Source organism: Schistocerca serialis, chromosome 12, assembly GCF_023864345.2.
Source record: "Schistocerca serialis cubense isolate TAMUIC-IGC-003099 chromosome 12, iqSchSeri2.2, whole genome shotgun sequence".
In the NCBI taxonomy this organism is placed as follows: Eukaryota; Metazoa; Arthropoda; class Insecta; order Orthoptera; family Acrididae; genus Schistocerca; species Schistocerca serialis.
The window spans coordinates 134021789-134039630 of record NC_064649.1 but is presented as its reverse complement, the minus strand read 5'-3'; the positions used below and the strand labels follow the sequence as shown (position 1 = coordinate 134039630).

Below are 17842 nucleotides of genomic sequence, written 5' to 3'. Positions count from 1 at the left end.
GTGACTTACCAAACGAAAGCGCTGGCACGTCGATAGACACACAAACAAACACAAACATACACACAAAATTCAAGCTTTCGCAACAAACTGTTGCCTCATCAGGAAAGAGGGAAGGAGAGGGAAAGACGAAAGGATGTGGGTTTTACGGGAGAGGGTAAGGAGTCATTCCAATCCCGGGATAGATATATGTGTGTGTGTGTGTGTGTGTGTGTGTGTGTGTGTGTGTGTGTGTGTGTGTGTGTGTGTGTGTGTGTGTGCGCGCGCGCGCGCGCGCGCGCGCAAGCGAGTGTATACCCATCCTTTTTTCCCCCATAAGGTAAGTCTTTCCGCTCCCGGGATTGGAATGACTCCTTACCCTCTCCCTAAAAACCCACATCCTTCCGTCTTTCCCACTCCTTCCCTCTTTCCTGATGAGGCAACAGTTTGTTGCGAAAGCTTGAAATTTGTGTGTATGTTTGTGTTTGTTTGTGTGTCTATCGACGTGCCAGCGTTTTCGTTTGGTAAGTCACATCATCTTTGTTTTTAGGTATATAAAATTGTTCATTTTTATTCTGTGTAAATTTTTATGTAATTTGGGAAGATGTATGTAAAAACTTTAATTGTATACATCAAAATTCAATACGTAACAATGAAAATAATTGTTTAAAACCATATAAATAGAGGAAATTTGTGCGCCGCGATATGTCAGTCTTAGGTCAGTCTCAAGTCAATCTTGGACCAAATTTTGTTTCAACAGCATGTAGTCAGATTTTGTACATTCACTGCTGAACATCTAGCTTGCAAAATAAAATTCTCAGTGAACAAGAAGTACTGATACTTATTTCTACCATTGCATAATTCCCGTATGGTGACGCAGTAACATCAAGATGAACCTACGGCAGCATTAAGAAGCAGCAACCCGGATTGCACAAGATATGTATTATTTTATTGTGGAGGATATCCATAATAAGATGTGGTAAATTAGTCATTATTTTTGCCATGTTATACTAAAAGTGCTGATTCAAGTTTTAATGACTGTTTTGTTGCATTCTGTTTGAATGTATAAATAAAGTTCATTTATCCTTGCTACAGGGGCACGTCAACTGGTGGGGATCTCGTGACCCTGTCACAAAACAGGGGCATTAAATGTATACAAAGAAGGGCAGTTCAAATTTTCACAGGGTTCTTTTACTGGTGACGGAGTGTAACACAAATACTAAAAATCCTTCACTGACACATTCTATGAAAGAAGCAGTAACTTTTATGAGAACATAGGTAGAAAATTTCAAGAGTAGTCTTCCAGAATAGAAAATATGAATATTCTTCATCACATTAGGTACAAATCCTATAGATATCACAGAATCAGATTAATAACAGTTTCTGCAACTGTGTACAACTAGTCATTCTTCCTATTCTCCACCTGTCAGTGGAACAATGGAAAGAATCTGCTGACCACTTTGAAGTATATGGTAGAGGATAAAGTATGTATATTTACAGGTGGAAATGCTGCACTCTGCCTAAACTTCATTTTCGGTCCATTTGGACACGTCCTTGGAGAACTCCCAATCTCTCACTGAGAGTATATTGTGGTATTAGGAGGGATCCATTCAACTTTGCATTCAGGATCAGGGCAGTTTAATCACAAAATGTATTTCACATTAGAGAGAATGACAGCCCTAGAAATAAGAACTGCACTGATAAGTCTAACATCACTTCATACCTGAATGACAGCAACTTTGCACTGTTTCAAGTTACTCATAAGTGAAATGCAATGCTTAAAATTTAACCTCTGTGCGCATGTTACTGAAACTCTAATCTTCATCCTCTACTTCTGGCAACACTTTTAACATCAAATTTGTATCAATTTTAGATGCACCCATACGACAAACTATTTTAAATATTTGTGTCTGGGAAAAATTTGCTGCTCTTGCACTGCTACAAAGGGAAATTCCAATAGTGCTCAAACAGCCAAAACATAACACTCACATACCTATCTGAGTTTTTACCACGAACTGTAGACCCACCCTCAACATCAGATGACACTCACTCCATTCCATTTGCCTCTCCTACCTAAATGTATGAACAACCTCTAGGTGGGCTTACTTTTGGCATCAATATACAAGGGTTGTTTGAAATGTTCTCAGAACAGGAAAGAAAAGAAAAAAGGTACTTAAATCACTGAAACTTTATTTTATTTTTCAATGTAGTCTCCTTGTAGATTAATGCACTTGGTCCAACAATGTTCCAGTGCCTTGATCCCATCTCAAAAATGGAGTTTCCTCCAGTCCTGCAAAATAGTTGTCAACTTTGGCTATCAGTTATTCGTTGGAAGTGAATCTTCGTCCACGAAGAAAAATTTTCAGTTTTGGGAAAAGATGGAAGTCCAACGGAGCCATATCAGGTGAATAAGGCAGGTGTGGCAACAATTTACACCTTAGTTCGTGTAATTGTGCCATGCTGACAGCACATGTGGGCATGCATTGTCTTGATGGAAGAAGACTTTCTTCCTTTATAAACCTGGCCTTTTTTCACATATCTTTTGTTTCAACTTGTCCAGGAGGTTAGCATTGTATTCTTTAGTAATTGTTGCCCAGTGGGGAGATAATCTCCATACAGAATCCCCTTCGCATCCCAGAACACTGATACCATGACCTTTCCCATTGAAGGTATTGTCCTTGCTTTCTTTGGTGGCAGAGAATTGGCATGTTTCCACTGCTCTGACTGTTGTTTTGTCTCTGGAATATAGTAGTGCACCCAAGTTTCATCTGTTTCTCCAACTGGCACAAAAAAAATCTTGTTCGTTTCTCCTGAAAGACTGTTCCGATATGTCCATTCTCAGGCGTCTTTGATCCAGCGTCAAGAGTGGCGGCACCCATCTTGCAGATAATTTTTTCATTTGTAATTCTTCAGTTAAATGTGATATACCCTTTCAGATGACATCTGGCAAGCATGAGCAATTTCACGCACTTTCAATCGGCGATCCTATGTGACAATTCTGTGCACTTTTGCAATGATTTCTAGAGTAGTGACACATCTCGGCTGACCACAGTGTGGATCATTATCTAAGCTCTCCCGACCAAATTTAAATTCATTTATCCACATGGCAACAGTTGAATATGAAGGAGCAGAGTCCACAGTGTATACTGGAAATTGACACAAATGTCGTTTGCTTTCATACCTTTGTTTACGAAGTACTTAATCACTATCAGGTTATCCTCCATTCAGAGGCTGTTGCACGCAACGACTGTTATATTGATTTGTAAATAATAGATTTCAGTTATCAGTCATCCTTTGGAATTTTTATCAGCAAATCTAAGTTCATTGAATGAACTGTGGATAAAGCCCGACCAACAGGCATTACATGCATTGATCAACAATGATAGTACATTGAGAATGGCTAGTTTCTACCTGAAACCTGGATCTGCCAATAAAAATTCCGAAGGATACTTGATCACTGCTCGAATATCGATTTTTTCCATCTTCACAAATCACTACGCGGGAACAACAGAGCCACATCACCGCCACAGCTCTCTTCCAAGAGCACTGGATGTGGCATGTGTTTACAGTCAACAGTCCAATGAATATCACGTGAACAACTCATTGCGTTAGCACTGACCTCTCGTGGTGATTTCCAGAACTTTTCGAATCACCCTCGTAATAACAAATTATGAGCAAAACTTTATCAGATTTGAATGACTCAAGTGTTTGACATAACAATAGTGCATGTGTGAATAGGAAAAGGTAACTATCCTAAACAGAGTTTGATTTAAAATTAAGTAATTTTCACGGGGACTATTGCAGAGTGAAACTAAATAGAGTAAAAATAGTTTTGTAAAGACAATGGCCACTGTGAGTGTGGACTGAATGATTGTCAAGCTGAAAGTGCTATCTAATGGACAGTAACCTTAATCAGAAGCACCCTTGGCTTTATAAATATAACCTAGAACATTATGTTACCTATTAAATTTATGGGGACAATGCCATAAACCATAAAAAATCCAAACAAAGACATATACATCTACTTCTATAGTCTACAAATCAGTGTGAAGAGCATGACAGAGAGTACATCTAAGTTGTACCAGTTATTAGGGTTTCTTCCTGTTCCATTCTCGTATGGAGCACAGGAAGAATGATAGTTTAAATGGCTCCTTGTGTGTTGTAATTAATTTAATCTCCTAAGGAAAAGATTAATAAACTGTGGTTTTAGTTGCCTGAGATTGCAGTCGTGTGTGTGAGTTGCATTTGCACGAGTGTGCGTGTGTGTGTGTATGTGTGTGTATTGCTGACAAAGGCCTTAATGGCTAAAAGCTATAATTGAGAGAGTGTTTTTATTGTGCTGATCTACGACTCAGCATCTCCGCTATATGGTGAGTAGCAACTTTCCTTCTCATAATAGTGTTAATCTTCTTCTTGCAATCCCTACATGAGAAATAGAGTCGTCATTTACAGCTAGTCTTGAAACTCTGTTAATAGACTTTCTCGGGACAGTTCATGTCTATCTACAAGATTCTTCCAACTTAGTTCCTTCAGTATCTCTGTAACACTCTTCCAAGGATTAAACAAACATGTGACCATTCATAATGCCCTTCTCTTCATCTATTCAATATCCCCTGTTAATCCTATTTAGTATGGGTTCTACATTCAACAATGGGTCGCACGAGATATTTGTAGGCATTCTCCTTTGTAGACTATTTGCCTTTTTGCACAGTATTCTATCAATAAACCAAAATCTACAATCCAGGTATTTGCAGAAGTTGGGCGATTCCATCTGTGACTCACTGATATTACAGTCATAGGATACTACATTTTTTCATTTTGTGAAACGCACAATTTTACATTTCTGAACATTTAAAGCGAGTTGCCTATCTTTGTACCACTGCACCACATTTTGAGGTTTCTTCCTATTTAATTTGTGTATTGAGCATGGGGACAACTGCTTAAATGCCTCTGTGCAAACTGTAATTAGTCTTTGCAGTCCCCACAGGAGCCATATGTAGCCAGTTGTATATATTCCTAGATTTTACATTTAGTACTGGCTCTAAATGCTTTGGAAGCAGGCTTTCATGAGATAGTTGACGTAAATCTTCAAGCGTCTGCCAGTTTGAGTTTTTCAGTGACTCCGTAATGCTTTCCCATGGGTCAGACAAACCCGTCACAATTCGTGCTGCTCTTCTTTGTAAGCATACAATAGCTCCTGTTGGTCCTATCTGGTACGGGTCTAACGTGCTCCAGCAATATTCTAGGATGGATCGCACAAGCATTTCCTAAAGCTGAATTTGTGAAGACTGAGCAGTTCAGGTGCCAATAATGCTTGTGGACACACCATCTAAGCTGAGTGTAATGCACAGTGTAAACTAAATAATTCTCCTATTCGTATGCACTTCCCACAGCCCACATACTTGAAATGCGCCAAAGAGCAAAGTAGTTATTCACTGCAAGTAGTTCATATCAGAGGAGGTTATCACCGATACCATCTTTACAAGTGAACAAAAATGATCCACACTTACAGCTTTCAGTCCACCAGTGTAGAGGTCAATGATGAGGTTTTCCATCGTGAACGTGAACTTGAGAGATGTTGTCACTGCAGCGGTTTCAGCTTCTGCTTCTGCTTGTGAATCTGAGACTGATGGTTTCTGATATATCTGAGGAACTGTTACAGACAATGAAACATATTAGAATTTAAAATAAAAATAAAAGTTCCTAAGTATTTTTAAAGTTCACAGATATTGTTACAAGGAGTATGAAATCTATTGCACAAGTTAACATAGGACTGTAAGTACACTACTAGCCATTAAAATTGCTACACCACAGAGATGACATGCTACAGACATGAAATTTAACCGACAGGAAGAAGATGCTGTGATATGCAAATGGTTAGCTTTTCAGAGCATTCACTCAAGGCTGGCGTCTGTGGCGACACCTACAACGTGCTGACATGAGGCTCGTGTAAGGAGGAGAAATGCATACCATCACATTTCCAACTATATAAAGGTCAAGTTGTAGCCTATCACGACTGCAGTTTATCGTATCGCGACATTGCTGCTCGCATTGGTCGAGATCCGATGACTGTTAGCAGAATATGGAATCAGTGGGTTCAGGAGGGTAATACGGAACGCCGTGCTGGATCCCAACGGCCTCGTATCACTAGCAGCCGAGATGACAGGTATCTTATCCGCACGGCTGTAATGGATCGTGCAGCCACATCTCGATCCCTGAGTCAACAGATGGGGATGTTTGCGAGACAACAACCATCTGCACGAACAGTTCAACAACGTTTGCAGCAGCACGGACTATCAGCTCGGAGACCACAGCTGCGGTTACCCTTGATGCTCCATCACAGACAGGAGCGCCTGCGATGGTGTACTCAATGACGAACCTGGGTACACGAGTGGCAAAACGTCATTTTTTCGGATGAATCCAGGTTCTGTTTATAACATCATGATGGTCGCATCCGTGTTTGATGACATCGCAGTGAACACACATTGGAAGCATGTATTCATCATCGCCATCACGGCGTATCACCCGGCGTGATGGTATGGGGTGCCACTGATTACACATCTCAGTCACCCCTTGTTCGCATTGACAGCGCTTTGAACAGTGGACGTTACATTTCAGATGTGTTACGACCCGTGGCTCTACCCTCCATTCGATCCCTGCGAAACCCTACATTTCAGCAGCATAATACACGACCGCATGTTGCAGGTCCTTTCTGGATACAGAAAAGGTTCGACTGCTGCCCTGGCCAGCACATTCTCCAGATCTCTGACCAATTGAAAACGTCTGAAAGCTCTGACTCAATGCCCAGGCATATCAAGGCCGTTAGTACCCAGAACAACCACCTCTGGCCGTAATGATTTCTCAGGATCTATGCACCCACATTGCGTGAAAATTTAAGCACATGTCAGTTCTAGTATAAGATATTTGTCCAATGAATACCCTAATATCATCTGCATTTCTTCTTGGAGTAGCAATTTTAATGGCCAGTAGTGTAATGTTTTAGTAGTGTTCATTCAACTGTGGTAATTTTATTTGCACTGTTTCAGCAGCAGTTGTACAAAGGCATTTCAGTGAATACTCACAGCGGAAGTAAGAAGGGAAGACTAGGGTTTAGTGTCCTGTAAACAGTAAGGCTATTAGGGACAGGGCACAAGCTCAGACAGGGAAGGAAATCTCAAACGGAACCGTTCCAGTATTTACCCCGAGTGATTTAAGGAAATCACAAAAAACATAAACCTGGATGGTCATTCAAATTCACTAAGCTCTGACACAATGCATTCACAACTACACATAACAGTGTTCTGACCATGACCCACACTTGCAACATATTGAGGAGATTTTACAGTGGCCTTTCGTGGCCAAATACAAAAGTGCCACCCGCAGGCTCAGCCAGCACCTGCATTTATGTTCAAACATGTCTTCCTCACAGTGTTTTCACACGTATGTCTGACCCCTGTAATTTATGAACTAATACAATTTGGCTCAATAACACAGATTTAACAGTAGAAATTACAGTAAAGATGAGAGCTCCCGTCTTTCAAAATGCAACTGAAATGTGATGCTACTAAGGGTACTGGCGTTACAAATTAGTGCTGATGGCACGGCCATCTTTTCCTCCAGACGGACAACAGGTAGTCAAATTTTAACATCGGAATAATATCTAAACGTTTAACATCGTGACCTCGTCCTCACTTTCTTTCAAGAGACCAGTGTTTTCAGAGATTAATGCAAACAGGCAACCAGTTTCACATTTGTCCCCAAGCACCAGGCCACGACAATCTGTGCTTTCTGACAGTCTTTTTGTCGTGCCTTTCTGCGTCCCAGCATCTCCGTTGTATGCTGAGTAGCAACTACGCTTTACATGAAACTGTCCTGTGTTAAAGTTGTTTACACCTGTGAACTCCTCATCTGTGACCCTTGTCACCACTAGAATGAGTCACCATTCACCTGTGCTCTGCTTATATACAGGGCTATTACAAATGATTGAAGCGATTTCATAAATTCACTGTAGCTCCATTCATTGACATATGGTCACGACACACTACAGATACGTAAAAAAACTCAAAGTTTTGTTCGGCTGAAGCCGCACTTCAGGCTTCTGCCGCCAGAGCGCTCGAGAGCGCAGTGAGACAAAATGGCGACAGGAGCCGAGAAAGCATATGTCGTGCTTCTTGAAATGCACTCACATCAGTCAGTCATAACAATGCAACGACACTTCAGGATGAAGTTCAACAAAGATCCACCAACTGCTAACTCCATTTGGCGGTGGTATGCGCAGTTTAAAGCTTCTGGATGCCTCTGTAAGGGGAAATCAATGGGTCGGCCTGCAGTGAGCGAAGAAACAGTTGAACGCGTGCGGGCAAGTTTCACGTGTAGCCCGCGGAAGTCGACGAATAAAGCAAGCAGGGAGCTAAACATACCACAGCCGACGGTTTGGAAAATCTTACGGAAAACACTAAAGCAGAAGACTTACCGTTTACAATTGCTACAAGCCCTGACACCCGATGACAAAGTCAAATGCTTTGAATTTTCGGCGCGGTTGCAACAGCTCAGGGAAGAGGATGCGTTCAGTGCGAAACTTGTTTTCAGTGATGAAGCAACATTTTTTCTTAATGATGAAGTGAACAGACACAATGTGCGAATCTGGGCGGTAGAGAATCCTCACGCATTCGTGCAGCAAATTCACAATTCACCAAAAGTTAACGTGTTTTGTGCAATCTCACGGTTTAAAGTTTACGGCCCCTTTTTCTTCTGCGAAAAAAACGTTACAGGACACGTGTATGTGGACATGCTGGAAAATTGGCTCATGCCACAACTGAAGACCGACAGCACCGACTTCATCTTTCAACAGGATGGTGCTCCACCGCACTTCCATCATGATGTTCGGCATTTCTTAAACAGGAGATTGGAAAACCGATGGATCGGTCGTGGTGGAGATCATGATCAGCAGTTCATGTCATGGCCTCCACGCTCTCCCGACTTAACCCTATGCGATTTCTTTCTGTGGGGTTATGTGAAATATTCAGTGTTTAAACCTCCTCTACCAAGAAATGTGCCAGAACTGCGAGCCCGCATCAATGATGCTTTCGAACTCATTGATGGGGACATGCTGCGCCGAGTGTAGGAGGAACTCGATTATCGGCTTGATGTCTGCCGAATCACTAAAGGGGCACATATCGAACATTTGTGAATGCCTAAAAAAACTTTTTGAGTTTTTGTATGTGTGTGCAAAGCATTGTGAAAATATCTCAAATAATAAAGTTATTGTAGAGCTGTGAAATTGCTTCAGTCATTTGTAATAACCCTGTACTTCCCTTATGTGTCAAGTGCCTACAATGCCACTAGGTGGCATTCTGTTTTGCAGTGGGCAGTGGCCATACTCCGGGATGACAATCGTGGGAGAGCAATACGTACATAAACAGATGGCGGTAGTATCGTGTACACGAGGTATAAAAGGACAGTGCATTGGTAGTGCAGTTATTTCTACTCCTGCGATTAAAAAAAAAAGTTTCTGATGCCATTATAGCCACACGACTTCCAACACGGAACGGTAGTTGAGGATAGACGGATGGGACATTCCATTTAGGAAAGTGTTACGAAAGTCAATATTCTGAGATCGAGAGTGTGCCGAGAACACCAAGTTTCAGGCATTACCTCTCAACACCGACAACCCAGTAGCCAACAGCCCTCACGTAATGACCGAGAGCAGTGGCGTTTGCGTATTTTTCAGTGCCAACACACAAGCAACACAGCGTGAAATAACCACAGAAATCATTGTGGGACCTACACTAATGTATCCATTAGGGCAGTGAGGCAAACTTTGGTGCAAATGGGTTACACAGCGGACGACCGACATGACTGTCTTTGCTAACGGCATGACATCACTTGCACTGCCTCTCTCAGGCTCGTGACCTTATCGGTTGGACACTATGTGACTAAAAACCCGTGGTCTGCTCAGACGAGTCCAAACTTTTGTCGGCAAGAGCTGACGGTAGGGTTCGATGTGGCGCAATCTCCACGCAGCTGGGATCCGAGTGGTCAATAAGGCACTGTGTCAGCTGGTGGTGGCTCCGTAATGGTGTGGGATGTGTTTACACGGAACTGACTGGGTCCTCTACTCCAATTGAACTGATCATTGAGTAGAAATGGTTATGTTTGACTGTTTGGAGACCACCTGCATGGACTTCATGTTCCCAAACATATCACCGTGCCACAATTCTTCTCAATTGGTTTGAAGAACATTTTGGACAATTCGAACAAATGATTTGGCCACAGAGATTGCCCGATGTGAATCCCACCGAACAACTATGGGACATAATCTAGAGACCAGTTTGGGCACAAAATCCTGCATTGGCAACATGTTCGCAGTTATGGATGGCTTCAAATGTGAACATTTTAGGTTTTCCATTACTGTTGCTGACATCAAATGAAACAACAAGTTTAGTGTTAACATCACCAGTGGCTGGTAACAGTAAACTTATTGTTTCATTGGATTACGGATGGCTGTAGAGGCAGCGTGGCTCAATATTTCTGCAGGGGACTTCCAACGATTTGTTGGGACTGAGTGATTCTTTACAATGTGCAAAAGGAGATCCAACACAATATTAGGAGGCATCCCATGACCTTCTGTCACCTCAGTGTAATGTTTTTGGTTTATCAGTGTATTACCAGCAAACCCCTGTTCTTTAAATAGCTGAACTCCCATGTACAAAATATCTCAAAATGTTTGATTATAAATGACTTACCGAGTTAAATATTTACTTTATGCATGTAAGCGAGAAAAAGTTTAACAAAGATTTAAATTACACTTAAAATTTGTTAGAAGTCACTAAGTGCTCTCACACTGGTGAATATTGAAATGTGACAACATATTTAGAAATTTTTTGATGAATGATGTTCATAACATTTAGTAGTAAGCGTCAGGACAGCCCACTGTGGGAGATATTATTATAATATGTTGCACAAGAGAGAGATTCTTGAACCCACTACTTATACAGAACATGATGGTGAATGAGTGTCTCCAGCTGCTGTGTGGAACCGTTTGTCCCTGGTGGCAGGCTTTAAAGATGTTTAGAAGACAAGGAAAAACGAAAAAAAGATCACGGTTAAAAGGAATGCTGTGACAAATGACCTTTGAATTGGCTTGTTGTTGTTGTTGTCTTCAGTCCTGAGACTGGTTTGATGCAGCTCTCCATGCTACTCTATCCTGTGCAAGCTGCTTCTTCTCCCAGTACTTACTGCAACCTACATCCTTCTGAATCTGCTTAGTGTATTCATCTCTTGGTCTCCCTCTACGATTTTTACCCTCCATGCTCCCCTCCAATGCTAAATGTGTGATCCCTTGATGCCTCAGAACATGTCCTACCAACCGATCCCTTCTTCTAGTCAAGTTGTGCCACAAACTTCTCCCCAATCCTATTCAATACCTCCTCATTAGTTATGTGATCTACCCATCTAATCTTCAGCATTCTTCTGTAGCACCACATTTCGAAAGCTTCTATTCTCTTCTTGTCTAAACTATTTGTCGTCCATGTTTCACTTCCATATGTGGCTACACTCCGTACAAATACTTTCAGAAACGACTTCCTGACACTTAAATCTATACTTGATGTTAACAAATTTCTCTTCTTCAGAAATGCTTTCCTTGCCATTGCCAGTCTACATTTTATATCCTCTCTACTTCGACCATCATCAGTTAGTTTGCTCCCCAAATAGCAAAACTCATTCACTACTTTAAGTGTCTTATTTCCTAATCTAATTCCCTCATCATCACACGACTTAATTCGACTACATTCTGTTATCCTCGTTTTGCTTTTGTTGATGTTCATCTTATATCCTCCTTTCAAGTCACTGTCCATTCCGTTCAACTGCTCTTCCAAGTCCTTCGCTGTCTCTGACAGAATTACAATGTCATCGGCGAACCCCAAAGTTTTTACTTCTTCACCATGGTCTTTAATACCTACTCTGAATTTTTCTTTTGTTTCCTTTACTGCTTGCTCAATATACAGATTGAATTACATTGGGGAGAGGCTACAACCCTGTCTCACTCCCTTCCCAACCACTGCTTCCCTTTCATGTCCCTCGACTCTTATAACTGCCATCTGGTTTCTGTACAAATTGTAAACAGCCTTTCGCTCCCTGTATTTTACCCTTGCCACCTTTAGAATTTGAAAGAGAGTATTCCAGTCAACATTGTCAAAACATACAACTAACTTCTTGTGTTGCTTTTGCCCAAGCTACATACGCATCATAAGTACAAAACAGTCTGTCAATCCGCTTAGTATACACGATTGTGTTATTAAAGGAGGTGTGAACAGAGAAAGTTCAATAGCTTATGTCATTCAAGTGGTTTTCGGGCAATTAACACTCTCTTTCAGCACCCACCCATGTGCAATGACGTGAGGTTCTATGAAAATTGCTGGAACACTGTTGGGTGGAACTGACTAGCAGGTGTACCCCAGCAAACATCAAGAAAAGGAGAGCAACACAATTCTTATTTACCCTGCAGTAGTCGCACATGGACTTGCAGCCTGCACGAATGTATTTTTTCCTTTCCTTTTAATCTCTCTGGACCTAGGAATTACATCACCAGAGTACCTTCCTGCAATTGACACTAATACATTGCTCCTTTGTTTCATCTGGACAAGGGCAGCAGTGGTGGAATGGTCAATGGACTGATAGTCCCAAGCAAGCAATGCCATTTGACATAATTTGCACCGTTGACTTTACATGAAATGGTAATAGAGAAACTGCTACACACATATTAAAGCTGTTTATTCTAAGGTGCTCCTGTTATTGTAGTGTTACTCTGTACAAGTTGCAGTGTTCTGTTAGGTACACATCAATTAACTGCACTGCTTACTTATTTTTGTGGAATGGAATTGCCAATTGAATCTGCAAAGCTAAATAAGCATCAAGAGGGTTCAAATATCTTTGCAAAACAGAAATGGCAGTTACTTACAACAACACAAAAGGAGGTGCAGGCATGTGGGATAAATTGTGCGCTATCTACAACAGCGCAAGATGTGCTCACCGATGGCGGACTGTATGTTGGAAACATCAATTCCTTAATAATTCTTGCTGCTAACAAATGAGACAGCTGCATTGGACAAGGAGATTTTCTGTGCCTGTTACCTCACGACACCGTCCCAGAATGCATGTGAGTTCGAGATTCCATTAAAATTTAACATAGTAAATTATATATTCACAACTAGCTGTCACCTGTGAGTGTGCTCACACATCAGTATTTTCGTTATGCTGATTGACGGGGAGCAAGTAAGCTGGCTCTCTGTATACAGTGGTGTAAGACATACATATAAAAACCTATGCAGTGCCTGTATACAAGCCTATAATGAACGACTGTCTGGTCATTTTGCTGTATGTTGAATCTCAAAGCATGCATTATATTTTCTAATTATATTTAAAAGATACCTCAATTCATTACACTTGTACAGAGTCAGAGCTTATTGGGATTATACTGGCGCAATTAGTATTGGATGTGAGATTCTGTCACAAGAGCAACACATACCAACCATTTATCCTTTCAGTTTCATTGCATTGTACTGCTACATTGTTTCTCTGTCCCACTAAAATGACTAATTTATGATTAACATAGTCAATCATCAAATCCAGCCTCACCAAAAGTCTGAGTTATATTGTAACAAATAAGCCCTCAGTCACAAATATTAAGTCAAAATTAAATATCTGTGACCGAGGGCTTATTTGTTACAATATAATTCTGGCACGGTCACTGAACCTTAGCAGCTATATTCAAAGTTTTAAAAGTCTGAGTCTTCAAGCATCTCTGAGGTTGTGATTGTTCTAATGTCTCTGAAGCTCATAAGGCCACGTGATGATCTGCATCCACATTCCAGTGGACAAGAGATTGTTCGGAGGTTTGTTGTGTTAGAGTAACCAACTCAACTCGAGCTCTCTTTGACCGATGCACTAAATCAGATTTACGTTTTCAAGACTTGAGGTAATAATTTTAAATCTGCGGGCTTACCATTGGATTTTATTGTTGTATCTCCACAGCAAGTCTCCAACCACATAGCATCTTACTATCATAAACCATGCACACAGTAACATTGGATTACACTGTCACAGAATGATATATATAAACACTAAGAGTCACCAACCATCGCACCAGCATTGTCTGCATCCCACAAATGTATAGCGTATTTAAAAATGTTGATAATACTCAAACAGTTAATACACTTTCCTAAGGTAACCTATGATCTTCCTCAAGATTCAAGCTATCTCCATATCAAATCTCATCAGACTTGATTCAGGGACAGAGTTGTGAAAAAGCAGTAGATCGAGTTATTTTCACATTTAAGAGCATTGGTATTGATACGAATGCATGAATGAAATGTGTTGAGAATTTTATAAGCACTATATTGAGTATCTTACACAGAACATATCACCCAATAAAAGTATTTTTGTACATATGATAAAGTTCAAAAGTGAAAGAGTAAATAGCTTTTTCAAAGAGTAAGTTTTTTCCTAATGCATGTAATATTCTTCAAATCAATAAATATCTTGCACTACACACTTTGTAAAGTGGTCTATGTTCTTCCACCAGGTTCAAGAACTCTCTCACCAAATTTCATCGAAATCTGTTCAGCAGCTTCAGTTAAGAAAACTTAAACAGAATTACTTTCGTGCTTACAATATTAGTAGCTATGGATTGAACACATAGAGGATTGAATATGTGTTGTATTTATCGCTTTGAATCATATTATGCAGAACATATGAAACAATAAATGCATTTTCACAAACAGGGTAAAGTTCAAAAGTCGAAGAGTAAATAGCTTTTTCAAAAAAGAATAATTATTGTTCCCTATTTCATTTTATATTCTTCAAATTAACAAATATTTTTTACTACATACTTTCTAAAGTAGCCTATGCTCTTCGTCAGTGTTCAAGCTATCTCTAGACCTAATTTTATCAAAATCTGTTCAGTGCTTTAGTCATGAAAACATAACAGATGACGTTACTTTCACATTTATAATATTAGTATGGATTACTTTGGTTAAGTTCTAGTTATAAATGTACATTTACTGCCTTGTGAACTGAGTCTGCAGTGACTACTAATGGTACGGAAGGTGGCACAACTAGTGGAGGGTTAAATAATGCTAGTGATCTAAAATATCACAGAGTTACAGATCGCACACGGGAAATGGAACACTGAAGCCATACAAAATACCACCCAGGTTACATTCCATTATAAACAGGTGATTTGCTCTGCATTTTGAGTTAAAGATAGTTTATCTTGCATCTCAATGTTTATGACATCATATTTCCCAAAGTATGTGTCTTACTATGACTTAAATTTGCAGGTCGATACAGCGGCATATGTGGATACTGTTCCAAATTTTATTGTGAATGACGTTACTAGTAGAGACGTAATAAATTAAAACATCATTCCTGATGCTGCCGTTTTACTGTATGAGCAGCGCAAATTGTGTAAGCGATCAACTTTTTCCTTTGAAAATCTGTGTGTGTGTGTGTGTGTGTGTGTGTGTGTGTGTGTGTGTGTGTGTGTGTAGGGGGAGGAAAGGGGGGGGGGGGAGGAGGAGAGGTATCAGTGAGAGAAAGTTTTGAACAAGTTGGAAATTGTGTGTAAAGTTTGTTGGAAGTCACTAAGTGGTCTCATTCTCAAATACGTACTGGATGAATAAAGTCTGTGCATTTCTGACAGGTTTCAACAAACAAACAAAAAAATAAAAACCACACACACACACACACACACACACACACACACACACACACACACAGTGGCACTGTTGTCACTCTGAATAATTATGAAGTAATTTTTGTCAGAAAAATTAAACTTCCTGGAAATTATCAATTAACATACAAAAGCCTATAAGAAAAGCAAGTAAAATAGCCCACAACGTATTCCCAATAATTTATTTTACAGATGAATTATCACAAACTGACATTTCCTGCAACACACACTGGCTAGATCCATTAGGTAGTGTTAAAAGCTACCATTTAAAATCATAACAGGTGTGATGTGAAGTCATTTTTAAATGGCATGTGTCCATTTTTACATTATTTAAAGGTTGTATTAGTTCTGCAATGGACATTACAAAAATGAGTTACAGGTTGTGTGGAAACTACTTTCTCTAATAATGTGTTTCATTTTATACATCATCAGATTAATCAAAGTCACAGAAAACATGTCATACATGCGAATGGAGTCACACATCTTATACATCAACCACAAGTTTCCATGGTCTGACGTATAAGATATTTGACTCTGCACCTACATATGAACTGTTTTCATTAACCTTGATTAATCTGATGCTGTATAAAATGGAACATGTCATTAAATAAAGTAGTGACGATACAACCTGTAACTTCCATATGTTTTTTATAGTGTCCATTATAACACTGACACAATCATGTAAGGCAACACATTGCCCAGATCTCATTAACATTTGCGATGTTCGTGACAGTCTCGGAACAAGCTGTCAGCAAGTAGATGCACCAGGTCAACTCAGAGAAATGGTCATTTGAGATGCAACCACTGTGTCGCACGTCTGTGCAATAATGTAATTGTTGTAATACAGTATTGTGACTATGTAGCCTGTTATGTAAAGTGGGCTCCCACTAAGAAGAAATGGTGCAGCTTGTCATAAATAAACCACTATAAAATGACTTGGTACCTGGATTATTTAATGGAATTCATGTAACCTGATACAGTTAGCAGATGAAATGGACCGAGGCAACGACTACTTCAGCAGCAGCAACAGCAAGCAGATTACTCCAAGTTACACCAAACAAATATATGTAGAAGAAACCAATTGAACTATGTAAGTGTCACTGCAGAACTAATTACTAAAGTGTAATGTTTTGGAAACTGTTCTAGTAGTAAACAATTGCATTTGTCTGAAAGTAATTCTTTGAGTGCTGGAGGCCAGTGTGATCAGTAAGAAACACTCCCATGATAACACGTTTCTTGATGTCTATGGAACACAAGATAACAGCAAATTTTTGAGGTTTTTTGTTTAAATCAAATAATCTCTTTTCGATGCTGAAAATTTTCGCCCACAGCAAAATTTCACTGTCACCCCCAAGTAACAACAGTTTCGTTACATCATGAAAGAGAAATTGCCGCTGTGAGCTAGTGGACATAAACTGTATCTTGAGGAAAGTCTTAATGGCTTAAAATCTATAATATTCAGCATATATAGTTTAGCAAAGATTTAATTGCTGCAGTGGGGTAGCCCCATTAATTTGTTTGTAACTTGGTTTGTTAATAAAGTGTCGTTCTGAAAGTCCAGTGGCTTTCACTGCAGGACCTTGCATCCTAGTTTACCAGCTCTAAGGTACTTCCAACATTTTCACCACGTGTGCAAAGATGGTATAAGCGGCTGAGAGTGTGGGTCATACTTAAATTTAAAAGTTGGCACTTGGCACTGACAATCATTGAATAGCCAAATATGATAAGTAGTCAACTCCCCCCCCCCCCCCCCCCCCCCCCCATCAGTCCCAGACACAGAAAACCTGGACTACTCCAAATCACACGACAGTAAGTAATTAATATTACTGGGAGACTCTTACCATTGAGCGTGGTAGGCCTCTGATCCATTCGGGACGTTCCACCAAACTCCCAGTCTGTCTGAGATGGCTTACTTTTGACTGTCGGCTTCGGTTGCTCAGGCTGACCCTCAGCAAGATTTCCTGTCAGGACACGCATCACCATACGGTAATCTTCTTGGCTTAGAGTTACCTAAAAAAGAAAAGGTATTTTCTCAGAAAACTTATGTCCACATTAGCTATGCACAGCTGCAATAATACAAACAAATGAAGTACGTCACATGAAGAATTAATATACAGGGTGTTACAAAAAGGT

At 40.1% G+C, this 17842-nt stretch overlaps 1 protein-coding gene across 1 annotated transcript in view; it reads right to left on the bottom strand.

Annotated features, from left to right (window-relative positions):
* Positions 1-17842, bottom strand: part of LOC126428046 (intermembrane lipid transfer protein Vps13) — a 487343-nt gene that overhangs the window by 313095 nt on the left and 156406 nt on the right. The window contains exons 25-26 of the mRNA XM_050089923.1: positions 17551-17719; positions 5487-5629 (exon numbers count right to left, since the gene is read on the bottom strand). Coding sequence (XP_049945880.1) covers positions 5487-5629; positions 17551-17719 — 312 coding nt within the window. The remainder of the gene's footprint in view (positions 1-5486; positions 5630-17550; positions 17720-17842) is intronic.